The 27684-nt window shown below is 26.2% G+C and overlaps 1 protein-coding gene across 5 annotated transcripts in view; it reads right to left on the reverse strand.

Moving 5' to 3' along the window:
* The window catches only part of LOC107446663 (forkhead box protein P1), a 241511-nt gene that overhangs the window by 206149 nt on the left and 7678 nt on the right, over positions 1-27684 (reverse strand). The window contains exon 1 of one of the 5 annotated variants that reach the window (XM_071187442.1): positions 8463-8541. The exons of the other annotated variants lie outside the window; for them this stretch is intronic. Coding sequence (XP_071043543.1) covers positions 8463-8489 — 27 coding nt within the window. The 5' untranslated portion in view covers positions 8490-8541. Of the gene's footprint in view, positions 1-8462; positions 8542-27684 lie in introns of those variants that run through there. 5 annotated transcript variants of the gene reach the window in all.

Below are 27684 nucleotides of genomic sequence, written 5' to 3' on the forward strand. Positions count from 1 at the left end.
CCTAACAAAAGTCTATCTGAATTTTAAACTTAAAGATACAATTCAAATAAAAGAGTTTTTAATTTTAAAATACAACTCCAATCAAGGATAATATTTATTTAAAATGTAATAACAGAAAGAACTTATTAATTTTTGAGTTTAAATTTGTAATTACAAGAAAAAGAGCATTGTAATTTTAACAAATAAAAAAATATTTGAATTTCTGAACTTAAAACGCAATAAAAAAATACTTTTTATGAAAAATTCAAAATACAATTTCAATCGAAGAGAATATTTATTTAAAATAAAATAACAGAAAGAACCTATGAATTTTTAAATTTCATTTGTAATTACGAGAAAAAAGAGCATTGTAATTTTAACAATTATAAAGAGTATTCGGATTTTTTAACTTACAAAGCAATCAAAATAAAATAAAATAAAATAATTTCAAAATGCAAACAAAAGTATTCTCCTTTAAAAAGCAAAAACATGAACTAACAGACAAAAAAGCAGAATTTCTTTGAAATTTTGTACTGAATCACAATAACATGCAATTTTAAATTTTTAAATTTAATATTTATTTTTTTTAAGTTTAAAATGTTATCCCTATAAAAAAATTATTTTTTTTTATTTTCAAATGTAATTACAATAAAGAATACTTAAATTTTAAAATGTAAAATTTAATCACAATAAAGCAGTATTTAAATTTTTTTAATTTAATTACATTTAAGTCGTATTTTAATTTCTAAATTTCAAACGTAATCACAACAAAGTAGGATATAATATTATAAATATAAAATGTAATCCCAATAAACCAGTATTTAACCTTTAAAAAAATAAAGCAGTATTTAACTTTTTAAATGTAAAATATAATCACAAACGCTGTTACCGCACCATATGATTATGATTCTGGTAAAATTACCGTACTGTACGATTATGACAATTCTAGTTAAAATAATTTTGGTTAATAAAATTAAAACAAACGGTATTTAAACAGTTTATTTTGTAATTTTCCATTCATATGTTAACGCTTTACCGTAAATTCAGTTTTTCAAAATTATAGCTTTTATAACCCCACATTTAGTAAAAAATACAAAACTGAAAAGTAAATTTAACCGAATAAATGGTTTTTATGTTATGCTTTAAGATAACAAAGCTCTTCGATAAAAATTACCGCCCTTTGATGTTCCCATAGAGCCAGAAACACGGTAAATTTTTACATATTCTGGTATTTCTGACTACTTTTTTTAGTGTATAAATGTAAAATTTAATCAAAACAATTTGTTTTTTAACTTAATAAATATAAAATGTAATTAAAATAAAGCGGTATTTACTTTTTAAATATAATCACATAAATCGTATTTATTTAACTTTTTAAATTTAGAATTTAATCAGAATAAGGTGGTATTTAACTTTTTAAATTTTGAATTTAATCAGAATAAGGCGGTATTTAACTTTTTAAATTTAGAATTTAATCAGAATTAGGCGGTATTTAACTTTTTAAATTTAGAATTTAATCAGAATAAGGCGATATTTAACTTTTTAAACGTAAAATGCAATCACAATAAAGCAGTATTTAAATTTTTAAATAAGTAAGGTGTGGGAAAGCTTCAACAAGATGTTTGCACTCAGGCGTGAAAAAAAAAGTGGGAGGGAGGAATTATTAAGCTCTCCCAAGCGTAATCTTTTAATCTGAATTCGCAAGAATCAAATAATACGCCCATTTCCGTCAAGCTGGATCATTTATTTTATCGTTGTGTGTGTTGTCGAATTGTTGAAGAAAATTAATGAGTACGCTTCACTTTATCAAACGTTAGAGATGATGCTTATTACTTTCAAATTGTTTGTAGACAAAGTATTCTCAATTTTTTAATCATTTTATGTCTGATTAAATCATACATTCAATGTAAGATATAGTGCTGCATCTATTTTGCATTTTGTTATACGATTTAACAGCTCCTTCGTTTAATATGTAGCATTCAAAATAAAACTTCATTTAAATTGAATTTTAAAGTAAAAAGCTTACCAAATAATTTCTTTAATTTTAATTCAGTTTTTTTTTCAAAATTTACATTAATTTTAAAGTTTTTATTAAAGTTAAAAAGTAAAATTTAATTAAAATTATTTTTTTTAAATAAAATGTTTATTGAGGTTTAATGTTAAATCTGTATAGTTTTGGTAAGGGACGAGGCAACAAAATATATAGTTTAAGGAGGGGGAATCGCAATTAATAAAAAACAATTCCAGATTTTACTGAATTATTAGTAAACGCATATACTCAAATCTAGGTCTAACCGAATAAATAATTACTCATTTTTCTATAAAATAGAATAATTTGATACTTGATAAATGTCTGGAAAAAATGCAGATATTGAAACTTTGAAGCTCCCCTTCTAAAAATACTTCAATTAAATTAATAATTAATTAATAAAATATAGTTTAATAAATAAAATATAAGTTCCTTAGTTTAATAGTTAAAATTCAAATAAATTCTTCAAAAGTATTTTTAATTTTTCACAACACATTGCCTATTTTTGACTGTATACTTAATTAATTTTGGTTAAAAAATAAAATAAAATAAACACATAAATGTAGAAAGAAACTGAATTAAATTATTATTTTTTAACTCATCGTCGTTAACTCACTATTTGAAGTAGGGTTTGTATTTTTCTGAAACCAAAGTACAATACGTTAAGTGCTTTTATATTAAACATCAAAATCTAATTTAATTAAACAGCAAAAACCAAGGGGGAATAACAAGTGCAAGTGCTTAAATTTACAAAATGTCAAACGAATGTTTCCGAAACTTCAATCAAACATTTTAGTAGATCACAGTGACATCTTGTGAGCACTAGTTTCGATACCTCTGCTTCAACCTAATTTTAACCTTAAAAATTTAAAAATATACTTCTTATTATTCACAAAGTCTCTTCCTGAAAAGAATTTTTCAATACTTTCTCTCCTTTTATTAAACGTAACCTTTTTTTAAATGCTCGCAAACTATATCAAAATAGAGTTTTGTTTTATTGCAATACGTTCAAATAGGTGGGACTATTTTAAGAAATAATAAAATTATTCTAATATATACAATTCTCTGAGAAAAATACTTCTTGACAAGAAGAATCATTTATTTTTTCTTTCACCGTTTTTATTTCTTAAAAAAATAGATCATCAAAGGGATATGGCAAAATAAGCTAAGCAAACAAAGAACTGGAAATTCAGACAGACAGATCTGAATAAACATTACGAATACTAGAAATTCAAGAACTAGAAGGAAGTTGTAAGTATTAATGATAGCCAAAAAAGGAATACCCAGAATCATTTTGAGTTCTTCAACCCCTAAGGTTATAAGAATTAGCTTTTTTATGTAACCTGAAGCAGAAAAGAGATGTAAATGATATATTGAATATCAAATAAATTAATAATAGTATTAAAAATATTAGTGCACATAACAAGCTTTGGCTTCAAATTCCTTTATCACTCTTATTAAGAATAATCCTTAATAGTTTTCAAATGTTATTATATCAACAATTTTTCTTAACATACTTAATAAGTTTTTAAATTATGCTTACAATGACATTAATGTGTAGTTTATATCAAACATTTTTACACTACCCCTCATTAATTTCAATACAACTCTATATGTTTGTTTGTTTTTTTAATTTTTCTTCGTTAAAAGCGTGCAAAAAGCTTCAATTTAATATTCCTGCAACTGTTGCTGGTAAAAATCATTTTTGTAAGAAACGTTAAATTATCTATAAGGCTAAAATATCTATAAAAAGGTTAAAATATCTTTTAAGTAAAAATCTAAAAATATCTTTTAGCATATCGTCTGAAAAAGTAAACTTTTAGATAAATATTTTGATCACTGCAGCATACGTAAAGCTCCTTTTACCATAAAGTCCCTTTTTACCGTAATTTTTACAGAAACATTTAATTAATAACAGTAATTCAGTGATTTTAAATAAATATTGCTGTAAAAATTAATTCATATGTGATTTCTTGCACCGTAAAACTTTACAGTAAAAATAGATTTTATGATAAAAAGTATACTAGCACCCTAAGTGGCGGTACTTCTTACTCTAATTTGATCCAGAATTCTTCATAGTGCACATCACATTATGTATTTAAAATGCGCATTATATTAGTTAACTCATTTGAACTAATATATCACAGATAGAAATATTACCAGCCAAAATTATCTGAGGAATTTGATTAATTGTAATTAGAATAACAGTAGATCCGAAATTTTCGACAAATGGACCACACTGAAAAATGCAAGGAGTTTGTGGGGGATGATGATCTTTTAAAGAGGATTATTTTTAATATTAAATAAGAAAATATTTAAGATCTATTATGCTTGGCTAAATTATGTAATGAAGTATTGTTCTTTGTTTGAACAAAAGCTTCTATTCATGCTAGAGTGTGTTTCCTGAAAAAACACTGTACGAGTTCAAAATTACTGAGCGATTGTGTATCTATATTTAATTAATGATTAAAAAACATAACTTCTCAGGGGATATCGTAAAACATGTATTTTGTGCTTAATAAATTGAACTCTGACGAATGTTAAGATAGCAATGCGATAATGTTGAAGTAGATGTAAAGTAGTTAGTTGGTGAAGTTTTAATGGCTAAAAATAAGAATGCGTTTTCGCTGACAGTTTGGAAAAATTGTAACCAAATTTTTTTTCTAAATCATTCTTAAGTTGAGCAGTTTCTGAGAAATGAAATTAAAAAAAGTCTCATTTTTAAATTTTCATTTCTTAAGAACTGCTAAGCCGAATCAGTTTAAATTTTGGAATTTTTCATTTAAAGTTATATACCACAAAAAGAAATTTCCATATCATAAAAATCAAAATTTTTCGACAATTTTCATTATCCATGAAATTATCTTTGAAAAACGGTTTTATAATTGTGTGCAAAGTCATTTGATTCCCTGAAATAGTTCTAGAGATATGGTGTGAAATACGTAAATGTAGAAAGTAACATGAAGAGACCAAACTTTCGACTACTCTCCTGACCAAATCATTGGGAAAATATTTTACAAATTTCAGCTACCCTACCTCCTTCATTATTTCGATAGTCAAATATTCTAATTCATCAAAAAAAGACACATTTATTAAAAAATAAAACATATTTTTGAATCTGATTTCTTAATTTAAAATATCGCCTGAAAAAATTTATTTGCATATCTAATCTCGGGATTGATCTCAGAAAATCCTATGGATCTCAGTTTCGAGATCAAAAAAATCCTATAGTGTCATCAAACAGTAAACCAGGGGTCATCTCTAGCAAGTACAGAGGTAAAATTCGTCATTAGTTATTCAAAATCTTCAACACTGACTCAGTTCCTAAATAGAGAGTTTCTTTAAAGCGGGTGCGGCTTTATTTGACAATCAAAAGAAGTTTAAATTTCTTGACTGGCTTTTTGCATCATTATAACATACGGAAATATGAAAGATAAGAAACAGTTTGTTTACTTGGTGTTCTTATCATCCAGTTCCACAGCAAAGATTATCCCTTTTATCTCTAGAACAGATGGAGCAGAAGGGTGCATTTTTACTTTCGGTAAACACAATGCTTATCTTGTACAAAGAGAAAATAAAAATATTGCAAATTTACATGGCACTCTCACCAAGTTTTTTTAGATAAGAATGAAAGAGTGTGAATCAAAAAGTATAAAAACAGTTATATATTGTCAACAAATGAAAAATAGCCTAAACTTTAATACAATTATCAACTGCTCTTACGTCAAGGGACGCTTAAAGAAAGAGCGAAAAATAAATTGTTTCAACTGTAACAAGTAAATATTTAAAGATTTCAAAATCTTGAATTTTAAGTTTGTCCCATCTATATTGTGTCATTCATATTTTTTATATATTAGGGGGGGGTTAAAGTATCTTAAATATTTTCGCAGTTATGCAGAAAAGATTGCAACTACTATCATTAAGTGCACGAAGAAAAAATTCAGGTAAAATCACTGTACTGTATGATAATGACATTTCTGGTTTCAAAAAAAAATATGGTAATTAAAATCAAAATACGGCATTTAAATCATTCATTTGGTAACTTTTCCGTTCATATGGTAACGATTCAAGGGAAATTGTGGTTTTCAAAATTATAGTTTTTATTACCACACATTTAGAGAAAAATGCGAAACAGAAAAGTAAATTCCACCGAATAAATGGTTTTTATGATAAAATTACAAAATGTTACTACATATAATAAATTTTATCGCACATTCTAAAACCACATTTTATTGTTAATTTAACAAAATCATTACCAAAGAGCTTCGGTAAAAATTACCGAGCTTTTCGGTGTTCTCGCAGAGCAGAAAACACGGTAAATTTTACCATATTCTGGTAGTTTTGACCACACTTTTTTCCTGAATGGAGTATTCAAAATCTTACGACTCTAAATTAATATCTTCTGCCACATAATTTGGTCAAAAACTAGAGAAAATTTGACTAGAAATACTTAAAATTAAAAAAAATATATATTTTGTTAATAGGTTTCTGAAAACGCCTAAAAATTACCAATTATCAATAAATATATCTCTGCAAATTTTAGAATTATAGCTAATTGTGTTTTGAGACCTCAATGAGACCGATATTTGGATTGATTCATTAAGAAGAGATCCATTAAAAAGTTGAATATTTTGAATTTTTATCTTCTTCCGTCTCAATTGTCCAATTCAAAAAAGCAAATAGCAAAAAAAAAGGAATTTGTTTTTAAAAAAAGAGCAAATGATAAACCAGTTTTAGTTTGAAGTTGTCCCGCGCACAATTGTCTATCACTCGCGGATCTCAAAATAAAAATTTAGGAAGAGCGTTTGATTCGGTGTGAAAAGTTTGTACTTTTCTTTCAGATTAATTCCATAAGTTCACATAGAAAGTTTATTTGAAATAAGTTTCTTAAAGTAGAAATAATTTAATAGGGTTATAAACTGAGCTGAATATATTTATGTCTTACTTTATTAATTAAAAAATATATAATTTTAAGGAAAATGCCTATTTTAAAACGTAAGCAAAATTTTTCCTGTTACGAATACAATAAAATAAGTTGAAACGTATTGGAAACGCTTTTTATTTTCGCCGTCTTAAATTTGATATCTTACTTATTTTTTCTTAAAGCACTTTTAAGCATAAAATAACATTCTAAAACGCAATATTTTTTCTTTAAAAGAAAGTAAGAAACAGGATTAGGATTAATGGCCCATGATAAATTAAAACTTCCTTCATATTTAAAGGAAATAAAAATAATCAGTTATTAATTTGGGTTGAGTAATTTAATTTGGTACAGTTTTCAGTCTGTACGTTTTTCAAAGTTAACTTCTCTTGTAGTGTAAATCAATGAAAACCGATTCGCATGCTAAAAAAATATTTTTTTTACGCAAATTACACGAAAGCACATATATTTTTCCAAACTTCATAAACGAGCCCAGGAATAATTTTCTATAATTAAGAGATGTTGATTGCAAAATTGTGTAAGAAAAAAATTTCATAAAATTCTTAAGTATTGCCCGTTAGAACTCTCATTCTGATTGAGCGATGATCTTTCATTTCGTTCATATATTTCGAAAGATAGTCTCAAGTAAAGTAAATAGCTAACATTAGATTAATTGAAAAAATTTTATGAAAATGACTAAAATCATATTAAGTATTCATCTTCTCAGTTCACACTTCTCTGACGATTGAGTCTTCATACCAACAAAGAAACAATGACTTTTAACTCGAAACATTGCAAAGACTATTTTTTCGGAGCGGGTACTTCTTTCAAAATTAAAACCTTTGTGATAGAATAAAAATATTTAACTGCTGGGCGGAAGAAGACCTGATTTTTTTGCTAATATTAAAAACGTGCAAATGTATGAATAAAATCAATTTTAAGATTATATCGTATAAAATTCTAATGAGTTTTTTTAGCGAAAAAAAATATTTCATTATGGTCAAATTAGCAGTTTCGAAATTCTTTACCCATGCTAATCAATCACTGAAAACTAAACTTTTCTGGGTTGCTTATAGGCGAGATAAAAAAGGAAATAAAATTAAAATATGTGAATATTTTTTGAAAAAAAATTCATCTATAATAATTTATTGAACGAAAACATAATATTTTAAATAAAAATGAAAATTTCTAAAGTGCAAATAAATATAGACAATAAGAAACTATACTTTTTAGGATGAAAAATCACTTAATTCTATGTCTAAATTTATTAATTATACGCTTGTCGCATTAACGGGAAAATGAGGTGAAATTTATGTAAATAAAATGAAAAAAAAATTTTTTCCAATTAATTATTTCATATTCAGAATTCTTTAATTGTTTGATAAAATGATTTAAGCAAATAGCCTTTAAATTGCAAATTACGAAAAGTTTTCAAAACCTAATAGTTATAACATCGTATAAAAATCACTTTCCTAAGTTGATGCTATGTTCATTTAATTTTTTTTAACAAATAATTCTGTAATACATGCTTACATTCAATCTTATTTCAAAAGTTTCCATTCTGTTCAATACGAAGAGCTTTAGATACGATTCGTATTTCCCTGTTCAAAGTCTGAAAATTAAAAGTATTAATTTTACATTTCACGAATGTTAAATACAAATAATAAGTACGATAAACTAAGTCTCTTCATTAGCACGAGTTAAATCTTTGAGTTATTTGAATCGCAAAAAGGAAATACTATTCAAAGAAAATTTTCTATCTCGTAAATGAGTGAATATCGTAAGGGACAATTATGCATATTATGTATATTTTGACGTATTAGTACATTTTCAAAATATCTGTGCATTTTTGACATATTTTGTTTCTGTTCTCTCAAAATTGCTTCTGTTCTCTCAAATGTATCCGTTCAGATTGAAACATAGTATCTTGTAATTACATAGTATCAGAACATAGATATTACACATAAACATAGTATCAGTTTAAGATAATAATGTTTCAACTTTGCACCATATTTGAACAAAATTTGAAAGAAATTATAGTTAAACACACTTCATAATTTCTAACAGTGTAAAACCAAATTCCAGAAACAATGAATTCTTAACCCATTTTCGGCCAAAGGTGCGTAAACACATCATTTCAATAAATATTCTTAATAACACTGTAACGCATAATTTTCCCTAATTCTATTTTTCTGCTATTATCAAGGTTTCTGATAATATCTACAAAATTCTAGCAATTCAATCAAGGTAAACACTTTCTGTTGAGAATTTTTTAAACTATTCTAATTTTTTAACATGACATGGTTATTGACAAATTTCACATTTTGGAAATGTATAATTATTCCATTTAAAATTAATCATACGTTGCAAATAAAATAAAATAATTATATTTCATTAAAAAAGCTAGTGCTCAACTAAATGTTTTTTCCATTGATTTGGCCAATGGTGCATATACGCATAATTTTATTTATAAAATAAAATATTATTTTTTACGCAAGAAACTTTTTTTAATGAATGTAATTAAAGTGTATTTCAATGGAAATTATACCACATTTTATAAAATTTTATGCTTGGTCGAAAATGCACTAATTCATTCCACTTTTTTAAAGCATGAATTATCATAGATAAATAACTAATTTTCGTTATATTTAATATTCAATAAAAACTAACAACAGTACAAAAAAATAATACCTTAATCCAGTTAAGCATCACAAAACTGATCGGCGATATTGACTTTACCTGATTGAACAATGCAGTGTCATAATTTAACATAAAAGAAGGTGTTACTCATTCCTAGCTCTCGTTGCCCATTAATTCCAAAGGAAGAAAAAACTTAAGTCGTGTGTCAGAAAATGAGTGTTTTGTTCTCATTAATAGCTAGAATTGGCTTCATTGTACCTGAAAACACTCACAAAGTCGATGTGATAACTTAAAAACAACTTAAGTATTATTTTCGAATCCTGAAATCACGTGCCGACATAAGCGACAGTTGCCATTAATCTAAAAATATACCTAGAGCGAAATTCCAAAGCTTCTGAAAAAGTCAAAATTACGATATCATAGAATTCACCCTCTTTATTTAATTCAACGTTCATTTAATTTTGTTTTAACAAATGGTAATTCCAGAATGTAATTGTAATTCATTAATTTCTTTTCCGTTCGAAAACGAACATTTGTTCATAAGAATTGTATGTCTCTGTTTAAAATCAGAAGAGTGAGGGAACAAATTAACACTTATACTTTTTACGAGAGTAGAATTGACATGCGAAACGTTGAAACAGATGTTAAGTAAGATGAACTTCATCAGCTCGAGCTATTTGAACTTTAATTTTAAAATAATATAAATGGAAAAATTAAATCTTCGGAAAAAGTTATTTTTTCTCGTAAATAATCGAATAACGCTAAAATGAGTCAATTTAAAATATTATGATGTGTTAATACAATTTAAACATTTTACTATATTTTGACAAATTAGTATATTTTTCACACATTAGTAAATTTTGATACATTTATTATATGTTTGACATATTTCTTTTTGTGCTTACAGAATAGAATGAATTATGTTTTCATTCAAGTTTAACCATATTATCTTGTACTAAAGTGTAAGAAGTACGATAATATGTTCCAAATTTGTATCAAACTGGAAAGAAATAAGGGTTTAACTCTCTTCACAACTTTTAAGATTATAAAATCAAATTTAAATAAAAGGAAATTCATTCATATTCAATCCTCCTTTTTAAATGACGAATTAAAAAAAAAATTATTTTGAACATTCTATAATAATAACACCGATCCAAAAAAAATATAACATCTTATCCAACTAGGCATCTGAAAGCTGATAACCGATATTAACATTATGTACCTGTTTGAACAATACAGTTCTGTATTTTAACTTACAACAACGTGCTACTCATTCTAAAGCCCCGTTGCCCAAAGGTACAAGAAACTCAAATCAAACGATCGACTCTCAAATCGCGAGATCGTCGAGTGAGAGAATGGGTGTTTTATGTTCACTAATAGCCAAAATTGACTTCAATGTGGCCGAAACACTCACAAAATCGATGCAACAACTCAAAAGACAACAAGAGTGTTGTTTTCGAATCCCGAAATCGCGTGTCGACAGGCGCTAGAATTGCCATTGTTCCAAGAAGATACGAAGAGCGGATCAAAGCGCCGACAAGGATCACTAACAGAGTACAATGTTGCCTAGATACTACCTCCCCCAATATTACTTCCCCCATTCTCTTATCTATTTGTGATAAGGTGAACACTTATTTAATATTTTCCGGTTACAATCGTGCTTGGAAAAAGAAATCTTAGTGAAACCCATCCAAGCGTTGCTGAAAATTTCTACTAATAATAAAGCACTGCTTCGTAATTGATTTGAGCTTTTTTTTCATCTACATAAAACTCATCGAAAAAATTCATCTTAAATGATAACTTAAATATCTCGGCTTTTCATTTATATTTATCAAAATTGACTTAGCACTGAATTTTTCAAATATTTATGATTATGTTTTTTATTATTTTTTTTACTACTTGTTTGTTTATTCATGTACTTTTTCAAATCTATTTACACAATATTCCCACGTCAAATATTCTATATTCTATATATTCTATATTCTATATATTCTATATTCTATATATTCTATAATTCATAATTCTATTCTAAAGAATAATTCTACTTGTAACTAAGCATTGTACGGGAATGGTACTTAATTTAAGTATATTTTTTTAATCAGGGAAGACTATAAAAAGGACGAATTTGTCATTAAAATTAATTATCATTACAATACCATTGGTTTTTATTTATTTTTATTCCAAATAAACTCACTAGATATTATTTATTTGGCTTATAAAGTATAACTGTTCAAATTTGTAAAGCATTAACCAAATACGCTTATTAAATTTATTTCAGATATAGTTTTTATATTTCTCATTGCAATATTAATAATACCTCCACTTTTTACATCTATTTAAGCAGAATGCATAATTTAACTGGCATAACAAAATAAAATTGTCTCAACTTTTTAAATCATTTACAGATTATGATTTTAAAATCAGTTTTAGATTTATTTTTATTATAATTACATTAATACTTTTCATTTTGATTCAAACAGTTATAAATACGCTAAATACTACTTATTTTCCATAATAAAATTAAACTGCTTCAATTTTGCAAAACTATTATAGATTTCTCTCACTCAATAAAGAATTTTAGCTCAGACTCTTTTTATAATTTTAATGTGCACTTAACAAAAATTAAGCTCCGTAAAATTTTGAAGCAAATATATTGCGATTTCATTCTTACTCTGTACTTTAATTACTGCTATTATATATTCTTAATTTTTAATGTTAGTTATAGATTATTAAAATTGAAATAATTACATTAAAGATGGGTACGATATATAAAGAGAAGTAATGATGGATTAAAAAAGGGATACATATAGCTGAACAAAGAGAGGTACATAAACAGATGTAACATAAAAAATTACCTTCAATTTTAATTTTTCTTTTAAAATTAAATTTTTGTTTAGAAATAAACTTTATTCGTAAACTAACTACAAATAATTGTTTTCAAATTTGTAAATAAAAAACTATAATTACTAGCTTAAGGGAAAGTCAAGATAAACTGTTTACATGTTATGTACCTCTAAAAAATTACGACTTCTAGAAAATAAGAAAATAAAAAAATAATTTTATATTATATATGTACTTATTATGTACAATTAAATAACTATACATTAAAAAATCAAGATCATCTATTAATATGTACAGCTGAAAAGTATGAGCTTGTATCACATCAAAATAATTATGCTTATAAAGAATAAAGCGTTATTGTAAAGAATATGATACATATTTTTTTTACATAGCTATCAAATAATTTAAGTAAAATAATTATAAGCTGTTTACAAGTGTCCGTAAAAGTTTGAGCAATCAAGTTTTTTAAACATTAAACTTTAAATCCGGCAAATAAATATTTTCAAAAACAATAGGAGGCTGTTATATATTACTTTATAGATACTAAAGTATTAAGAAAATCACTAAATTACTGTATGTTTGAGTAACATTTTCTACAATAAATTTATTTTTATTTACAATGTAACTGTTAAAATTTTAAAAAAAGTAACTGCGTAACTTTCTTTAACTTATCCAACTTATTGTATAAGATAACTGTTAATTTGAAGTTCTGAGGAAAAATTTGCGTTCGCCTGATCTGCTTTAGAGTCCCTAATTTACCCCTCGTTCATATGGACGTTTATACAGACACGTTTATATAGACCCATTTTACCCCACTTTTTAGTAATGCGAATCAAATGGACACAATAAATATTGTCATGAACACCCTGTTATTTTTAACTTTCAGCCGATATTTTCAAATACAGATGGTGTTTTAATAACGTAGAGCACACTATAGCTTAATGTCTAAGAAAAAATAGAGATTATGCGGGAAAAACATAAGGGGTGTGAAATCCCTCTGGAATTGACAAGGACAACCGTGGTATTTCCCCCTTTATCCAAAAAGCGAAGGAGGCATAAATGCGATTTATCAAGTTTCCTACTACGTCCTATAATACTTTTGATTATATTAATTAAACGGAAGGAACAAGAAAAATTTTTCAAGACATCGCATTCTTATTTTAACAAAATTCACATCCTAAAAAGTACTCGCTGAAACTGGTACAAATAAAAAAGATGCTTTGCATACTATATTTACCGCACATATGGAATAGGCCTGACAGGTGTAAATAAAATTTTTAAAGAATCTATTTCTTTTCATTGAAGAAATTTATAATTCAACTATCCAAGAATATAATTATATAGATATGCAATGAAACCTGTCAAATTGACCACCCATATAAGTTGGACACCTTTTAAGTTGACCTTCATTATCAATAACCAATTTTACCTTACATAATAAAAAGGTTCAAAACCTATGTAACCTAATCATATGTCAAAATAAACCAAATTAGTTCACAAACGAATTTTGAAATCCTTTATGAGTTCTCCGGAAAAAAAACTATTAAGTGAAATTTTATATTATGAATTAAAATTTCATTAAATTTGTTAAATAAAGCTTTTTAAGTACTGATTAAGTACTTGTGTACTGATATTTTAAGAAATTTAATAATCAACTGACTAGTACAGTGCAGCAATCGAATTTTAAAGATGCCACTTATTCTATTAAATTAAATTGAATTTAAATTAAATTAAATTAAATTAAATTAAATTAAATTAAATTAAATTAAATTATTAGCATTTGATTTCTCAGGAACTATTCAACTGATTTCGTTCAAATGTTGTATTTTGTCGTATGAAGTGAGATGCTTTAAAATGATGTAAAAAAATTTGCACCTTATAATTCAAAATTTTTTCGGCTATTATTAAATAAAAAAAGTAAAAAATAATAAATATTTAGTAAAATTTATTTTTGCACGTAATTATCTTTAGATAAACGAATTTTATAATTGTATGCGAAAAAAAATTCAATTTATTTAAAATGTTTTCGTAATATGGCAAACATTGCAAAAAATAAAATTAACATTATAGGGTTCAAACTTTAAATGTATCTCCCAACCAAACTATGGGGACCATATTTCCCAGATTGCGGCTACCCCTATATTTTTGGAGTCAGAAATCATAATCCGTCAAAAAGAAGGTATGTTTATTCAGAGAAAGTACGTTTTTGTGTCTGATTTTGTAACTTAAAATATCGTCTGCACTAATTAATTAGCATATTTGAGGTCACTCCCTCGAACCATTAAGATTGAATCCTAGAACGTGAAGATTCGACCGTTAGATCAGAAGTTATTCTGGGTGATCCATTTGAAAAGTTTTTGGCGCACTGTGCGCATCAAAATAAGCATATTTGTTCCTTCTAACTAAGCAATTTATGATTAAATTTATGTAACTAATAATTTATTATTCTAGTCTCATTTAATTTAAGTTCTTAAGATATATGGGGAATTCGATGAAATAAATTTTTCAAGTTTTGTTAACAAAAATTTAAATGCATTTATCTTTATTTTAAACGGCAATATATCGGAAATGTGTTAAAACAATATGATCTGATAAAAGAAAAAGTAATGATTCTTCTTCCCTTTATAAAATGATCACAAAGGCAATGCAACACAAGTGGTCAACTTACAAAGCAAAATGTCCAAAAATTTAAATTTTCAAGAGAAAAGTAGAAATTTCTATCAATAGATATTATTAGTACTAAAAATATTAAAGCTTTTAAAATTAATGTAAATGGTTATTAGAAAAAAGATGAAAAAAAACAACAAATAGTAAAAAAATATTTAATCAGTTCATTTTAAGTGTTTTAATTTTAACCAAAACATGAAATGTCACACTTTTAGTTACCCCTTACAGTTTAATTACCCTTTCCTCTCCTTTGTCTTAAACTGTCATAACATTAAATTTATTCTTTGTCCACAGATATATATAGTGATTAGTAGCATTGTCCCTCCACACTGTTTCGTAAAGGTCCAGCCTTTTACAGTTAGTAAATTATCTCAATAGATTATATTTTTGATTTAAGAATGCATTTAAAACACTTTACTTGAGACAAAAAAAAAATAAAGAAGCGTTACAAATTCAGATTGAGATATTGCTATCCTTGGAAGAAACTACGTGAGTTCATAGCAATTTATTTAAATTTTTTTCGGCAACGTTAAACAAACGACATTTTCTTGCTAATTCAATTTATAAAAGATAAGGTAAATTTTAGAGAAGCATCATTCTCATTAGCTAATCTAAAAAAAATACTAGTTTTTAAAAATATTCATTTAAAGTTAAAACAAATCAAGGTTATTCAAACAGACTTCATTTCTTAGAACACCAAAAAGAATGATTATTTATAGCAATAAATCACGCGCCGCAGTTTTAGTTGCTACGTGTATAAGTAGTTTTCATGTGCTCATAAAAATGAGTCTATTGTAAAAAGTATCATAACTTCGAAGAATCCAGTTAGATATATATTTTACTAAGTAATATATTAATAAGAATAAATAGTGTTGTTTTTACCATGAAAAAAATAAGTATATATTTAAGGAAATTAGACATAGTCTAACGTCAAAATAGGATGTAGTATTTTGCAAGAAAAATGAACCAACTTAAATGGACAAACAGTAATAAATAACTCATGATAGTTATGAAAATAATATGCCAGTTGCTAAAAGCTACATTAAAATATTTTGTTATTTGAGAAAATGACTTAAAAATTTTGAGTTAAAAGCTTTAGTGAAACTAGCTTAACGTTTTTGTTGTGAAATACAATGCATATAAAAAGTAGTTAGCTTTATTGTTTTTATCAGGAAGTAGTAAATGAATAAATAGTGGGATTAGACGTAGTTTAACTAAAGTAAGATCCGGAATTACACAAACAAGTGGATACAACTTAATTAATCACATAAAAGTGGATAAAACTATGTGAATAAAACCTATTTAAATTTTAAAAATATAACTTTTTTTAAAATTAGATCTCAGGAACTATTCGATCGCTTTTGCTCAAATTTTGTATTTTGCCATGTAAAATTACATTCTTTAAGATGATGTAAAATTTGTATACCTTAGAATTCAAAATATTTTCGACTAATATTAAATAAAGTAATAAAAAATAGTAGATATTTACAAGAAGTTATTTTTCGCATGGAATTATCTTTGAAAAAACGATTTTCAAAATTGTGTGCAAGAATTTTTCAATATGGCGAAATACTAAAATTAACATTAAGGTTTCCAAACTTACCACATTTCCCAGTTTATGTTTATCCCTATATTTCGGGGATTAGAAATCCAAATCAGTCGGGAAAAAAGTCATGTTTATTCAGAGAAGGAAAATTTGGGGGCCTGATTTCGTAACTTAAAATATCGTCTGCTCTAATTAATTAGCATATTTTAAGTCAAACCCTAAAATTATCAAGATTGAGTCCTAGAAAGTGGAGATTCGATCATTAGATCAAAAGTTATACAGGGTGGTTACTCAGGTCAGGGATCAAAAGTTATTTCTTTTTTCTTTTTTTTTTTCTTTTTTTTTTGCTCAGTATACATAAGAATGAAGAATGTTATTTTATTTTCATGAAAATAATAAATGAATAACAATTGACATCAGACGCAGTGTAAGTGAAACAAGATTTAGAGACAGAAAAAAGTGGACGTAGCTTAACCTGGAAGTTATAAAAATGGCATGTTATTCGCCAAAGCTATTATCTCAAATAACATGAGAATTTTTAATTAAATTCTTCTAGAAACCCAGTTTAGCATGCTTGTTGTAAAATAATATGTATAAAAGAATGAATAACTTTATTGTTTTTATCATCAATATAGTAAGGGAATAAATAGGGTTTAACTAGTTAACTTGGCTTTACTAGACTTAATTTAATTAAAAATAAGAGAGTTTTAAAAAAATGGATACAACGTAGCCTAGCAGTTGCAAAAATAACTTGTTATTCGCTTAAAGTTGTTATTTTATATAACATCAAAAACTCTTTAGCAAAGTGCTTTAAGAAAACTAGTTTAAAAAGTCTGTAGTAAAATAATATTTATATAGGAACAAGTAGTGTTTTTTCTTCATCGTAAAAATTAAAAATGCATAAATATATTGTGAAATCAGATGATGTAAGATGTAGAGTTTTACAAAAGCTCGTTACTGAATAAAATAAAAACTTTCATTTCTTCGAACTGCAGAATACTCAAAACTTAAATCACATTTTATATTTACTAAGATAGGGGAAGTAACGACACCAATTAAAATTTGTCAAATGAAAATAAAAGATAGGAAGAAACTTGCATGCGAACAAACTTTTAAGATGAGTAAAGTACCTAACCAAAAGATAGGTTGCTCATTTGGTAATTAGGCAGTATTTGTAGCTCTAAATATTGGATAGGTGAACTTCTTGTTGACAATAAACATTATAAGCAGGTGGGATATTTAACTTCCCAGTTAGATAAGTCGGTGGAACGGTGATTGCCTCTTTTCCCTTATTTAGAAGGGGGTAACAACAAATGACAACCCACTTTAAGGATATTTAATTAGTCGGATGATTATTATTTTTTGCTAGAACTTTGAAGGTTTCATACTCATAAATAAAATTGTAATGATAAACTGTTTCATATCTTAATAATGAATCATTAGTTTGAAAAAAGAGCCACTATAAAGGAAAATATACATTTATTTCTTAATAAGTCCACTTAGACTGATGGCTACTTATTCATGCACGGAAAAAATTCTGGTAAAATTACCGAACTGTATGGTAGTGACATACCTGGTAAAAAAAATTTATAAATAAATAAATAATATATTACTGGTAATAAAACCGAAAATATACGGTATTTAAATATTTAAACCATTCCTTTAATAATTTTACGTTCATATGGTAACAGTTTAAAAGAAACTCTGGTTTTTAAAATTTTAGTTACCACACATTTAGCCATATATTTAGATATGCATTGTATACAATATATATATTATATNTTACAGTAAATTTTACTTAAATTTTAAATAACTGATAGATTTTTAGACTGTTATTCAATGAAAAATTTAAAAAAGTTTTTTTTTATTATTTCTCTTAAATACATTTTAGAGAGGAATGGAATATTTTAGGAGATTTGTAATTAATAAGCATTAATTAAATAATCCGACAATATTTTGAAAGTCCAAAGCCGAAACTGACGGTAAGTCGAACTTCCGATATGTCGAAGTTTTTCGTCAGTCGCCGAGTTATCGCAAATTCACTGTATATATATATATATATATATATACATAAATAAATACAAGAAAACACGAAGAAAGTTAAGAAAAACAATAAGTTTCATTTATTGCGCTTAAGCTGCAAGTAAACAGAACTCATTAGATAAGTTCAAAATGAAGAATAAAACAAAGAAAAATTATAGACATAAGAACAGCTCATTCAACAGCTGCCCCCGCAGAAGCACCAATACCAAAAAAGAAAAAGTAAATAAATAAAGCTGGGTGGAAAAGAAATTATGATGTATAGAATTCATATACGATGAGTACATTTAATTATAATGCAGAATTAAGTAATATAGAAATCGTTTAAGATTGATATTTGACATCACGTGTTTCGCCAGAAAAAGAAGTTTGGATACGATCCCTTTTTTCTTCAAATTGCCTATTTATATAAGAGTCGCTCTTCAAAAAGTGTCACTTTTCACTTTGATTTTTCCGTTTTTAGAAACTTTACAATTTTGGGTTTTACGCGTAACTATCAATTAATATATTTCTAAAATAGACTAACTTGCGTTAGGGGAAATTGATATCTGAAACTAACTATGTTAGACAGCTACGTAAAGTAACGAAAATAACTTCCTTTTTAGAGGAATCGTCTGGCTGACCAACTAATAATAAAGACTTGCATCAAATTCCATTCCTATGGGATATTTTAGATGTCAATCATTATTATAATAAAATAAGCAAAAATGAGAAAAGAATTTCAAAAAAATTTTTCATTAAATTTGCCAGGTCAAATAATAATAATAATAAATAACAATGAATTAAACAAAATAATAAAATGTAGTGAATTAATTTAAAAAAATATGTTATTACCAGAAAATTGAAGGTATTCCAAAAGATATGTAACATAATAGATATGTAACATAACATATGCAACATTAACATGCAACGCAACATACGTAACATTAGAACATATAAACTAATAGCATGATTTATATTTTAATATGTGAGAAGAACAATTTTTATCAGAAAGACATATTTGTTTTAATATTAATGATCTAATTTAAGTTTCAGTGAATAAGAAGTCACAATACAAAAAAATGTAAAACTTTCAAGTAAATAAACTGTCCAAACAAGGTGATAATTTCATAACGCAGTTAATGAGTAAAAAGAACTTATTTAACATGTACTTTAAATAAAAATGGTTTTAAAAAATTTCCGTAAAAAAATTGAATATTTATCATATTTAATTATTAATTTTTGCTAAAAATACTTTCCTCAGCTTAGCTAGGTTGCAGACTTTGATCTGTGTACAAGGTATTTCTTATTGACCGCCATTAATTACCCGAGACAGAAATAAAATGACATATAATAGTTCGCAACTTAATGTTTAAGCGTGGAACAAAACAAAAGCACTTACGATATCTAACGAATCTTAACAAAGGCTGAACTAACAAAATCTGCTAGATTATTTTTCTATTTTCTGTCCTAATTTTCTCAGAGGTGTTTAATTAAATTTTGATAGCATTTGTTTGTTTTTTCTTCACTTTCATATTAATTTGTGATTTCTAATGTGGCAATTTTTTTTTATTTCGTATATGATAAGGATTCTATAAATACATATTAAAGGTAGTCATTACGGAACAGTCGGTTGAAGCTGATAAAGGTGTTTTCAAATCTTATAATGAACTCCAAGAATTGCTGCAATGAGAAAAAAAGTATGGTCAAAACTACCAGAATATGGTAAACTTACAGTGTTTTTTTGCCCATTTTTTTTAATTTCTATCGTAGCACATTGGTGAGGACTTTTTAGTAAACAATAAAATATGGTTTTTATGACAATGATCTTTGGTTGTAAATGTGGTAAAATACGGTAATTTTAGCCAAAAGTCGGTAATTTTAACAGTACTCGTATAGTTTGAGATAACGGAAAAATGTTTAGCTTGATAACCTCTACTTTATTTTATTTGATTTCTAATAGAGAAATTGTATCAAAATAAATTATTAACAATCAACTAACTCCTATAAACTATGTAAGTAAACCGCCATTTTAAATAAACCATAAAAGTATAAAAAGATTATTACCATTCTATTTGGTGAGGCATAGATAGTGCGGGAGTGATTAAGAGCCCAACTCAAAAATCCGGAAAATTTCTTGAGTAAAATCATTAGTGACGTATTTCAAAATATATATACAAAATGTCTTTATAAATTTAAATCATTGTTGGTATTTTCACACGTGAAATTCTAAATAAATTGCATGTAGTATAATTTGAATGAATAATTACTTATTAAATGCACTTCTATCTCTAATCACATTTATTACACCACCAGAAAAAAAATTTACAAATGAAAGAGATGCTAAGTATAAATTCTAGTTATATTATTTTTAAACAAAACATACTAGAATTGTTATACATAAATGTGATCGATGATTTCTTGAAACTTCTAGACGTAAGATTTCCGGAAACTTCTGGATCGTAGTTAGCAAAACATCCGGAAATCCGGATTTTTTCCGGAGCGCAATCACCTCTGTAGACATCAAAAGTTTAAAATTACCAAATAAATGGTAAATTATGTGATAGTTTTGAAGAACATTTTGGTAATTTTATCGCATCTCCGACACTCCATCTATTTATCATATCTCCATGCTCTAAATTATATATTTAGAGCATGGCATAAAAATCCTTTATTTGGTTAAATTTACTTTTCAATTTAAAATTTGTTACTAAATGTATGGCAATAAGATTTATAATTTTGAAAACCAGAATTTTCCGTTAACCGTTACCATAGCGAACTGTAAAATTAGAAATTGAATGGTATACTTACCGTATATACAGTGCTTCATTTAAAAATCAACATTTCCCGAAACTTTTTGTTGAAAAACGAAGTCGACGGCATCTTTAAATTTATATTTTTAAACCATGTTTTTTGCGTGTTCTCTTTTTATTTTTTTAAAAAATTTTAGCTTATTTACAGCTAAAGGAATCTGATGGAAAGAACACCAATTTACAACAATTATTAACTCAGAAAACTATGAATAGATTTTTCACAAGTTTATAAAAGCAGGACTTTTCACATAAAGTTTAAACAAACCACTAGTTTTTTGGATTTTACACAAAATTACAAAAATAAAAACCTATTTTCACAAATTCACTAAGTTAAGGGTAGATTTTTCATAATTTAACGAAAACAGGACCTTTCAAAAAAGTGTAGTATAACCCCCGAGAAATAATTATTTTTCAAGTTTATAAAATAAAAAAATTTGCGATGACACAGTTAATTTATTGCGAGTAAAGGAAATATTTAAAAATAATTATCCATTGTAAGACTCTCCTACAAAGAGAAATTATTCCCCATCTTAAAGTGTTAGTGTGGTTACTATAGTATGAAACATAGTTTCAGATGATCTGAGCATCATCTTTCTCAAATTCTCGTGACACTAATAACCGTAAGAGTTTCTAAACCAATAAATCAAAGCAATCACTGCAGTTCTAAAGCTCGAATTCAATCCATCTTCTAGGAATTAAAGGCATAACTATTCGTTCTGATTAACTGAATTTATACAGGAGTTAAAAATCGATATCGTCGGATCGAAGCATTCGTAGCTCAAGTAATCGATACCGAATCTAGGAACTAATTGTAACTAACTTGATTCGTAAAGTCTTCAACAATACTTTAGGTCAAGAGTTTATCGAAAGAAAGACAAGTATAGAATCATAAAATTATCTTCAACGCATCTTGATATCGTTGAATTTGCTTGCAAAAACGCATATATGTAAAATTCAATTTGAATTTTAAACACGATAAATTATAAAATAAGATTCCTTTTTAATTCAACAGTAGTTATTTATAATTAACAAACTGTTTTACTGTCATTTTTTATCATAGAAATAAGAAATAGACAAAATTTGAGAGCTTTAAATTAGGAGTCCAATTAAGAATTTGAGTTCCTTAACAGACTCTTCACAAAAAATTTTACTGTGAAAACAGAATTTTTTCAAATAATTTTACTGTAAAACGGACTTTCTACAAAATATTTTATCTTATTATAGAACACTTTACAATATTTTCAATTTAAAATTGGACTATTCACAGAATTCTTTTGAAGAATAGTCAATAATTCATAATTTTAAAACTTCACCTCCTTGAGAGACTTCGGAAAGAACCTGATTCTACTATGACTTTAGATTCAGAAAACTATGAAGACAGTTTTCCTGAAGCAACAAAACACTAAAAAAAAGGATCGTTTAAAATAAGTGTTATCAAAATCTCAAAAGCAGGATTCTATTTTCACAAATTCATAAAATTAAGAGAGCATTTTTAACAATGTACAAAATCAGAATCATTCACAATTGCCCCCTGGTTAAACTGAAAATAAATAAATAAAAAATAAAAATAGCATCTTATTTCGTAAAAGAAGTTAATTCTCATGACAAACGAATCAAATCATGTGAAGTTAAATAGACTAACATTATATTCTTATAACTAAAAGTTTAAAAATTTTATAATCCAAAAACAAACAAAATTCAATCGTATTATTTTATGGATTCATATTAAGAAAATAAGAATAATGACAAAAAAAATTATTGCTAAGTGATGAAATTTTCTTTTTCGCCGCAAGAAATTAATTTAATTCTTCGACTGCAAAATTTTTCTGAAATGTCATTTATTGGTTGAAGTCATAACTGAAAATAAATATAACGCTAATGTTACCAATAACTTCCTAGAAATTGTCAATGTCCTAGGGTACAACACTTTCCCCTATTGTATGTGTGGGAGCCGTAGCGCGGAGTAGTAATGTATGCTATATGAATCAAAATCACAATATTCATTTAAAAACTTGTGCTTTCTATCTTATTAGTATTACCTTAGTTTATGAAAGTATAAATGCAAGTTGAATTTTTAAATGAATGAAAATAAAAATAGCGTGAAATAAGCCTAAACTATCCCACTCAATGCATCATTCTAAATTACTTTTAAGAAAACGAGAATAATAAATTTTATTTCCAAATCAAATGTTAAACAAATGTTTTAAACTTAAGTTGCTTTTTAAATGAATTTTGGACATTCGCTGTAATATAAAATATATTATAGGTAAAATTCAACCTCGCATTTTGTTGATATCAGTAACATTTACGATCTGACAAAAAATTCATAAAATACATGTTTAATAGTCAAGATACAAACTCATACATTAGCATAAAATAGATATTTAGACTATTTGTCGAAAAAATATATTTTTACGTCACGCATCTTTTTTCATTCTCGAAGAAATAAATGTTTTTCCGAAAGATTACACTAAGTTACACTGACCTTCTATGACAAAATGCTTGTATATTATATTCGACATTTTTCATGGTATAGTCATTTGTACTGACTGTATTTTGTAAAAAGAAATTGTAAAGAAATGTATATATTCTATATGAAATCTCAAGATGTAAATGTAAAGTTTATCAAAGCAAAATGTTATATTTCTGAATATGTTCTAACAAAAAACTTAAAGTTTTTAAAATATACATTGAAGAGATAACATCGATTTTAAGAGGCCAAAAAGAGGCTTAGGTTTATTAGTCGTTTACGTTAGATTCGAAATGTAAGCTAATAAAATGCTTCAACCATAAAACTGTCAATTTATTTATTAAAGATTTATTATCTTCTTTCAAAAGAATTAGATAACGTTTATCTTATTTAAAATATATAATATTCGATTATATAGCTTTCCGATGCAGACATATTGTTGCTTCACATAAAACAATAACACCTTAGGTAAAATAAAACTAGGAAAGTTAAAAATTGCAAATATTAATTTTTGTTAAACAAACCATTAATAATTTTGGCTAAATTTTTTTATGAATTTTATTATTATTTGGTTGTAATGTCTTAATTTTAAACAACAGTTGTAATAAAACCAAGACTATGTCGTGTTATGCGACGCAGTCGAAGTAAGAAAGATCACACTCATGGGTAGGAGAGATTGTTTATTAATAATAATTATGACTAAATCGTTAACAATAATAACTGCACTTAAATAAAATTGTAAAGGTTTTGTATACAAATATCATAATACTAGAATAGTGAATATTTTAGCTTATTGATTAAAGAATCGGAAAAAGTGAAAGAATTTCATTTTCAACAAAAAAAAATAAAAGAATAAGAGAAATTAACTTTTGCTGAAATGGATTTTACACCCCTGAAAAGTTGCCATACTTTGTCAGCCACTTTTTTGGATACTCTGAACACTGCCTCTTAGCATAGGATCATTGCTTAATTTTTTTTTAAGTAAAAAACGCGCAAAATCTTCCGTACTGGTAAGAGAGATTGCTTGATTTTTAATTTAAAGATGACCGCTTTTAGAAAAAAACCACTGACATACGCACTATAAGCTGAAGTCCGTAGCTTATGAGAAATCTTTTAATTTTTAAATTTTTCATACTACTGGGATTCTATAAAAAAATTAAATGGAAAAACTATAAAAATTCAGACGCTTTGTTTTGGGGAAAAGAAAAACAAAACAAAAAATAGTTCTTATCCTACCTTTCGTAGCATAAAGCTTATTTATTCAAATACACAATAGAGTTTTGTTCTTGTAAAAACACCTGGAATTGCAGTAAACATACTTTTTTGTACTTTTTTCTCTGATCCTCCTTTTGTGCAATCATTTCTGGCTATTCATTATTCATTATTTATTTAAAGCTAAGTAATATTACAGCTATTTATAGCTATTTCATTATTTATTTGAAAAAAAATCAATGAAGATTTTGATTTATGCTTATGGCAATTCTTTTTAAATTCGTTTTTTTGTTTCCTAGTTTGCTCATTAAAATAATAAACTTTATGCCTTTAAGTAGTTTTTATTGAAACTGTAATTAAAGAAATTTTCATACCAGAAATGTTAATAATCTTAACAAAAAAATTTACAAACAAAGCTGAATCATATTAATAATTTCATATTTTTAAATATACGTTTAGAAGCAAATTCGCATTTCAGTTTTGAATTTCAAAATTTCAAAATATTATTAATAAGCATTATTTAATCTGATAACTTGCAATCAAAATGGACATAACGATTTACCTATAAAATTTTCCTTGTTTTCTTTTAAAAAAATTTAATGTGACTAAACAGTTTTGTAAAATTTTGTAACGATATTTGTTTTATTTCCTTAGTTTATTAAAGTATAAATGTAAATTAAATTTTTAAATGAATAAAAATCGCGTAAAATGAACACAAATTATCCCACTCAATACATTATTCAAAATTATTAAGGAAGCGAGAATAATAAATTTTTTTTCCAAATCACGTGTTAAACAAATGTTTTAAATGTGGATAAGCATTTTAGTCACAAAATTTAATAGCACTATAAGTTATTATACTAGCAATGAGAAAGCTCTTTTGATAAATTCTATTTAAAATGCGCAAAATATTTTCTTTTACTAGCTTACCCTTGTTAAAATCAAAATAACATTGAAATAATTTTTTGCGAGATATTGCTACGATAACCCACGAATCACTTCAAATTATGTAAACTAAAGTATGAATAAAAATTAAAGCTTTAAACAATTGAAAATGAAGACAGTCCGTGATTAACATACGGAATTCGTTATAATGTCATCGTTATTTTGATTATAGCTCACTCATAATAATTATTTTTAATACTCATGGCCTACTTTAGATCCAATTATTTTTCTAGCAGTAATAAATCAAAAGCGCATTTTCATTAAAATAAAGATAATGACTCAAATTGAAGTTTTTGAAGACCAAGGCAGGCGTTATCTGAGGATTAGCGGTGTGTTGTTTTCAACGCAGAACGACATTTTCTTTTCTTTTTTTTTTTTTTTTGTCATTAGCAAAACTGATAATCCTTTTCATTTTGCTATTTCCGTATTTGGCTGAACTTTGACCTGCGAGCTATTTAGTTAAAGTAATTCAATATGAATATGCTCTTGTTAAAAGGGAGAAAACTAATAATATTAACAAAATATTAAGTGCTCTTTTAGTATTTATAAAAGAACTTAATTTGATTTGAAAATATATATAGCTACAATTTACTTTCTTTAGACATGTAACAAATATTCAGCCACTATTTGGTATCGGCACTTTTGCCGAATATTCGGCTGGCCGAATGTTTGGTCAAATATTCGGCAAAGTATATTTTAGAAAAGTATTTACCGACAAAGTTTTCTTTTCTTAAAATATGAATAGATGTAATAGTTCTACACATATTTAAGTTCTAAAACTAGCAAATGTAGTTCTGAAAGACAAATGGAAAAGTGAAATTTGAGGAATTGAAACTAGATTGCTACATACTAAACCACGAATTTTGTACTGCAGATTTTTTTAATTATATTCACGTAAGAAAATTTCGTCGTTTTTTCAACACTGTTTTAAGAATTGAGAATGGTATTTATTTGTTTTGTTTTTGTGTTTTGTTTTGGCTGTTTTCTGTTTTTATTATAGCGCAGCATTTTAACGCAGCGTTTCTAATAGACTAATTCTTTTATGTACTTTTTTCATGTACGATAAGACAGGTAAACGGTAACACAGAAAAATGTAATTTTCAACGTTAAAGTTATATTTTAAGAACTAAGAACAATTTTTTTTTTCTATTTCACTTTTGCTTTTTTCTATAATCAGCGTTTATATTTTGATACAGCAGTTTTTAAAGAGCGTTTTTAATAAACTTTATTCTTTTATCATCATTCTTTTTCTAAAAATACGGCACTGTGAAAATTTGAATTGAGGTATTTTTAGAGTTGAATTTTACTTTTAAAAATTAGGAACACGTTTTTTTGGTTTTTATCTAGCTTTTTCTTTTTAATAAACTTTTGTTTTTATCGACATTTTTATTATGAACAGGGCACTTGAGAGGGATTCTATAAGACTTTATTCTTTTTCCCCTTTTTTTTCTTGAAAATACGGTAATTGGAAAATTGAGATGCTCAGCTTTAAAATTTTCCTTCAAAAATTAAGATAAATTTTTTCTGTTTCGTTTTTGTACATATTTTTTTAATGGCTTATATGGTACATATTTTTTTATGGTGGCTTGTATGGTACATATT

This window comes from Parasteatoda tepidariorum, chromosome X1 (assembly GCF_043381705.1).
Source record: "Parasteatoda tepidariorum isolate YZ-2023 chromosome X1, CAS_Ptep_4.0, whole genome shotgun sequence".
Lineage (NCBI taxonomy): Eukaryota > Metazoa > Arthropoda > Arachnida > Araneae > Theridiidae > Parasteatoda > Parasteatoda tepidariorum.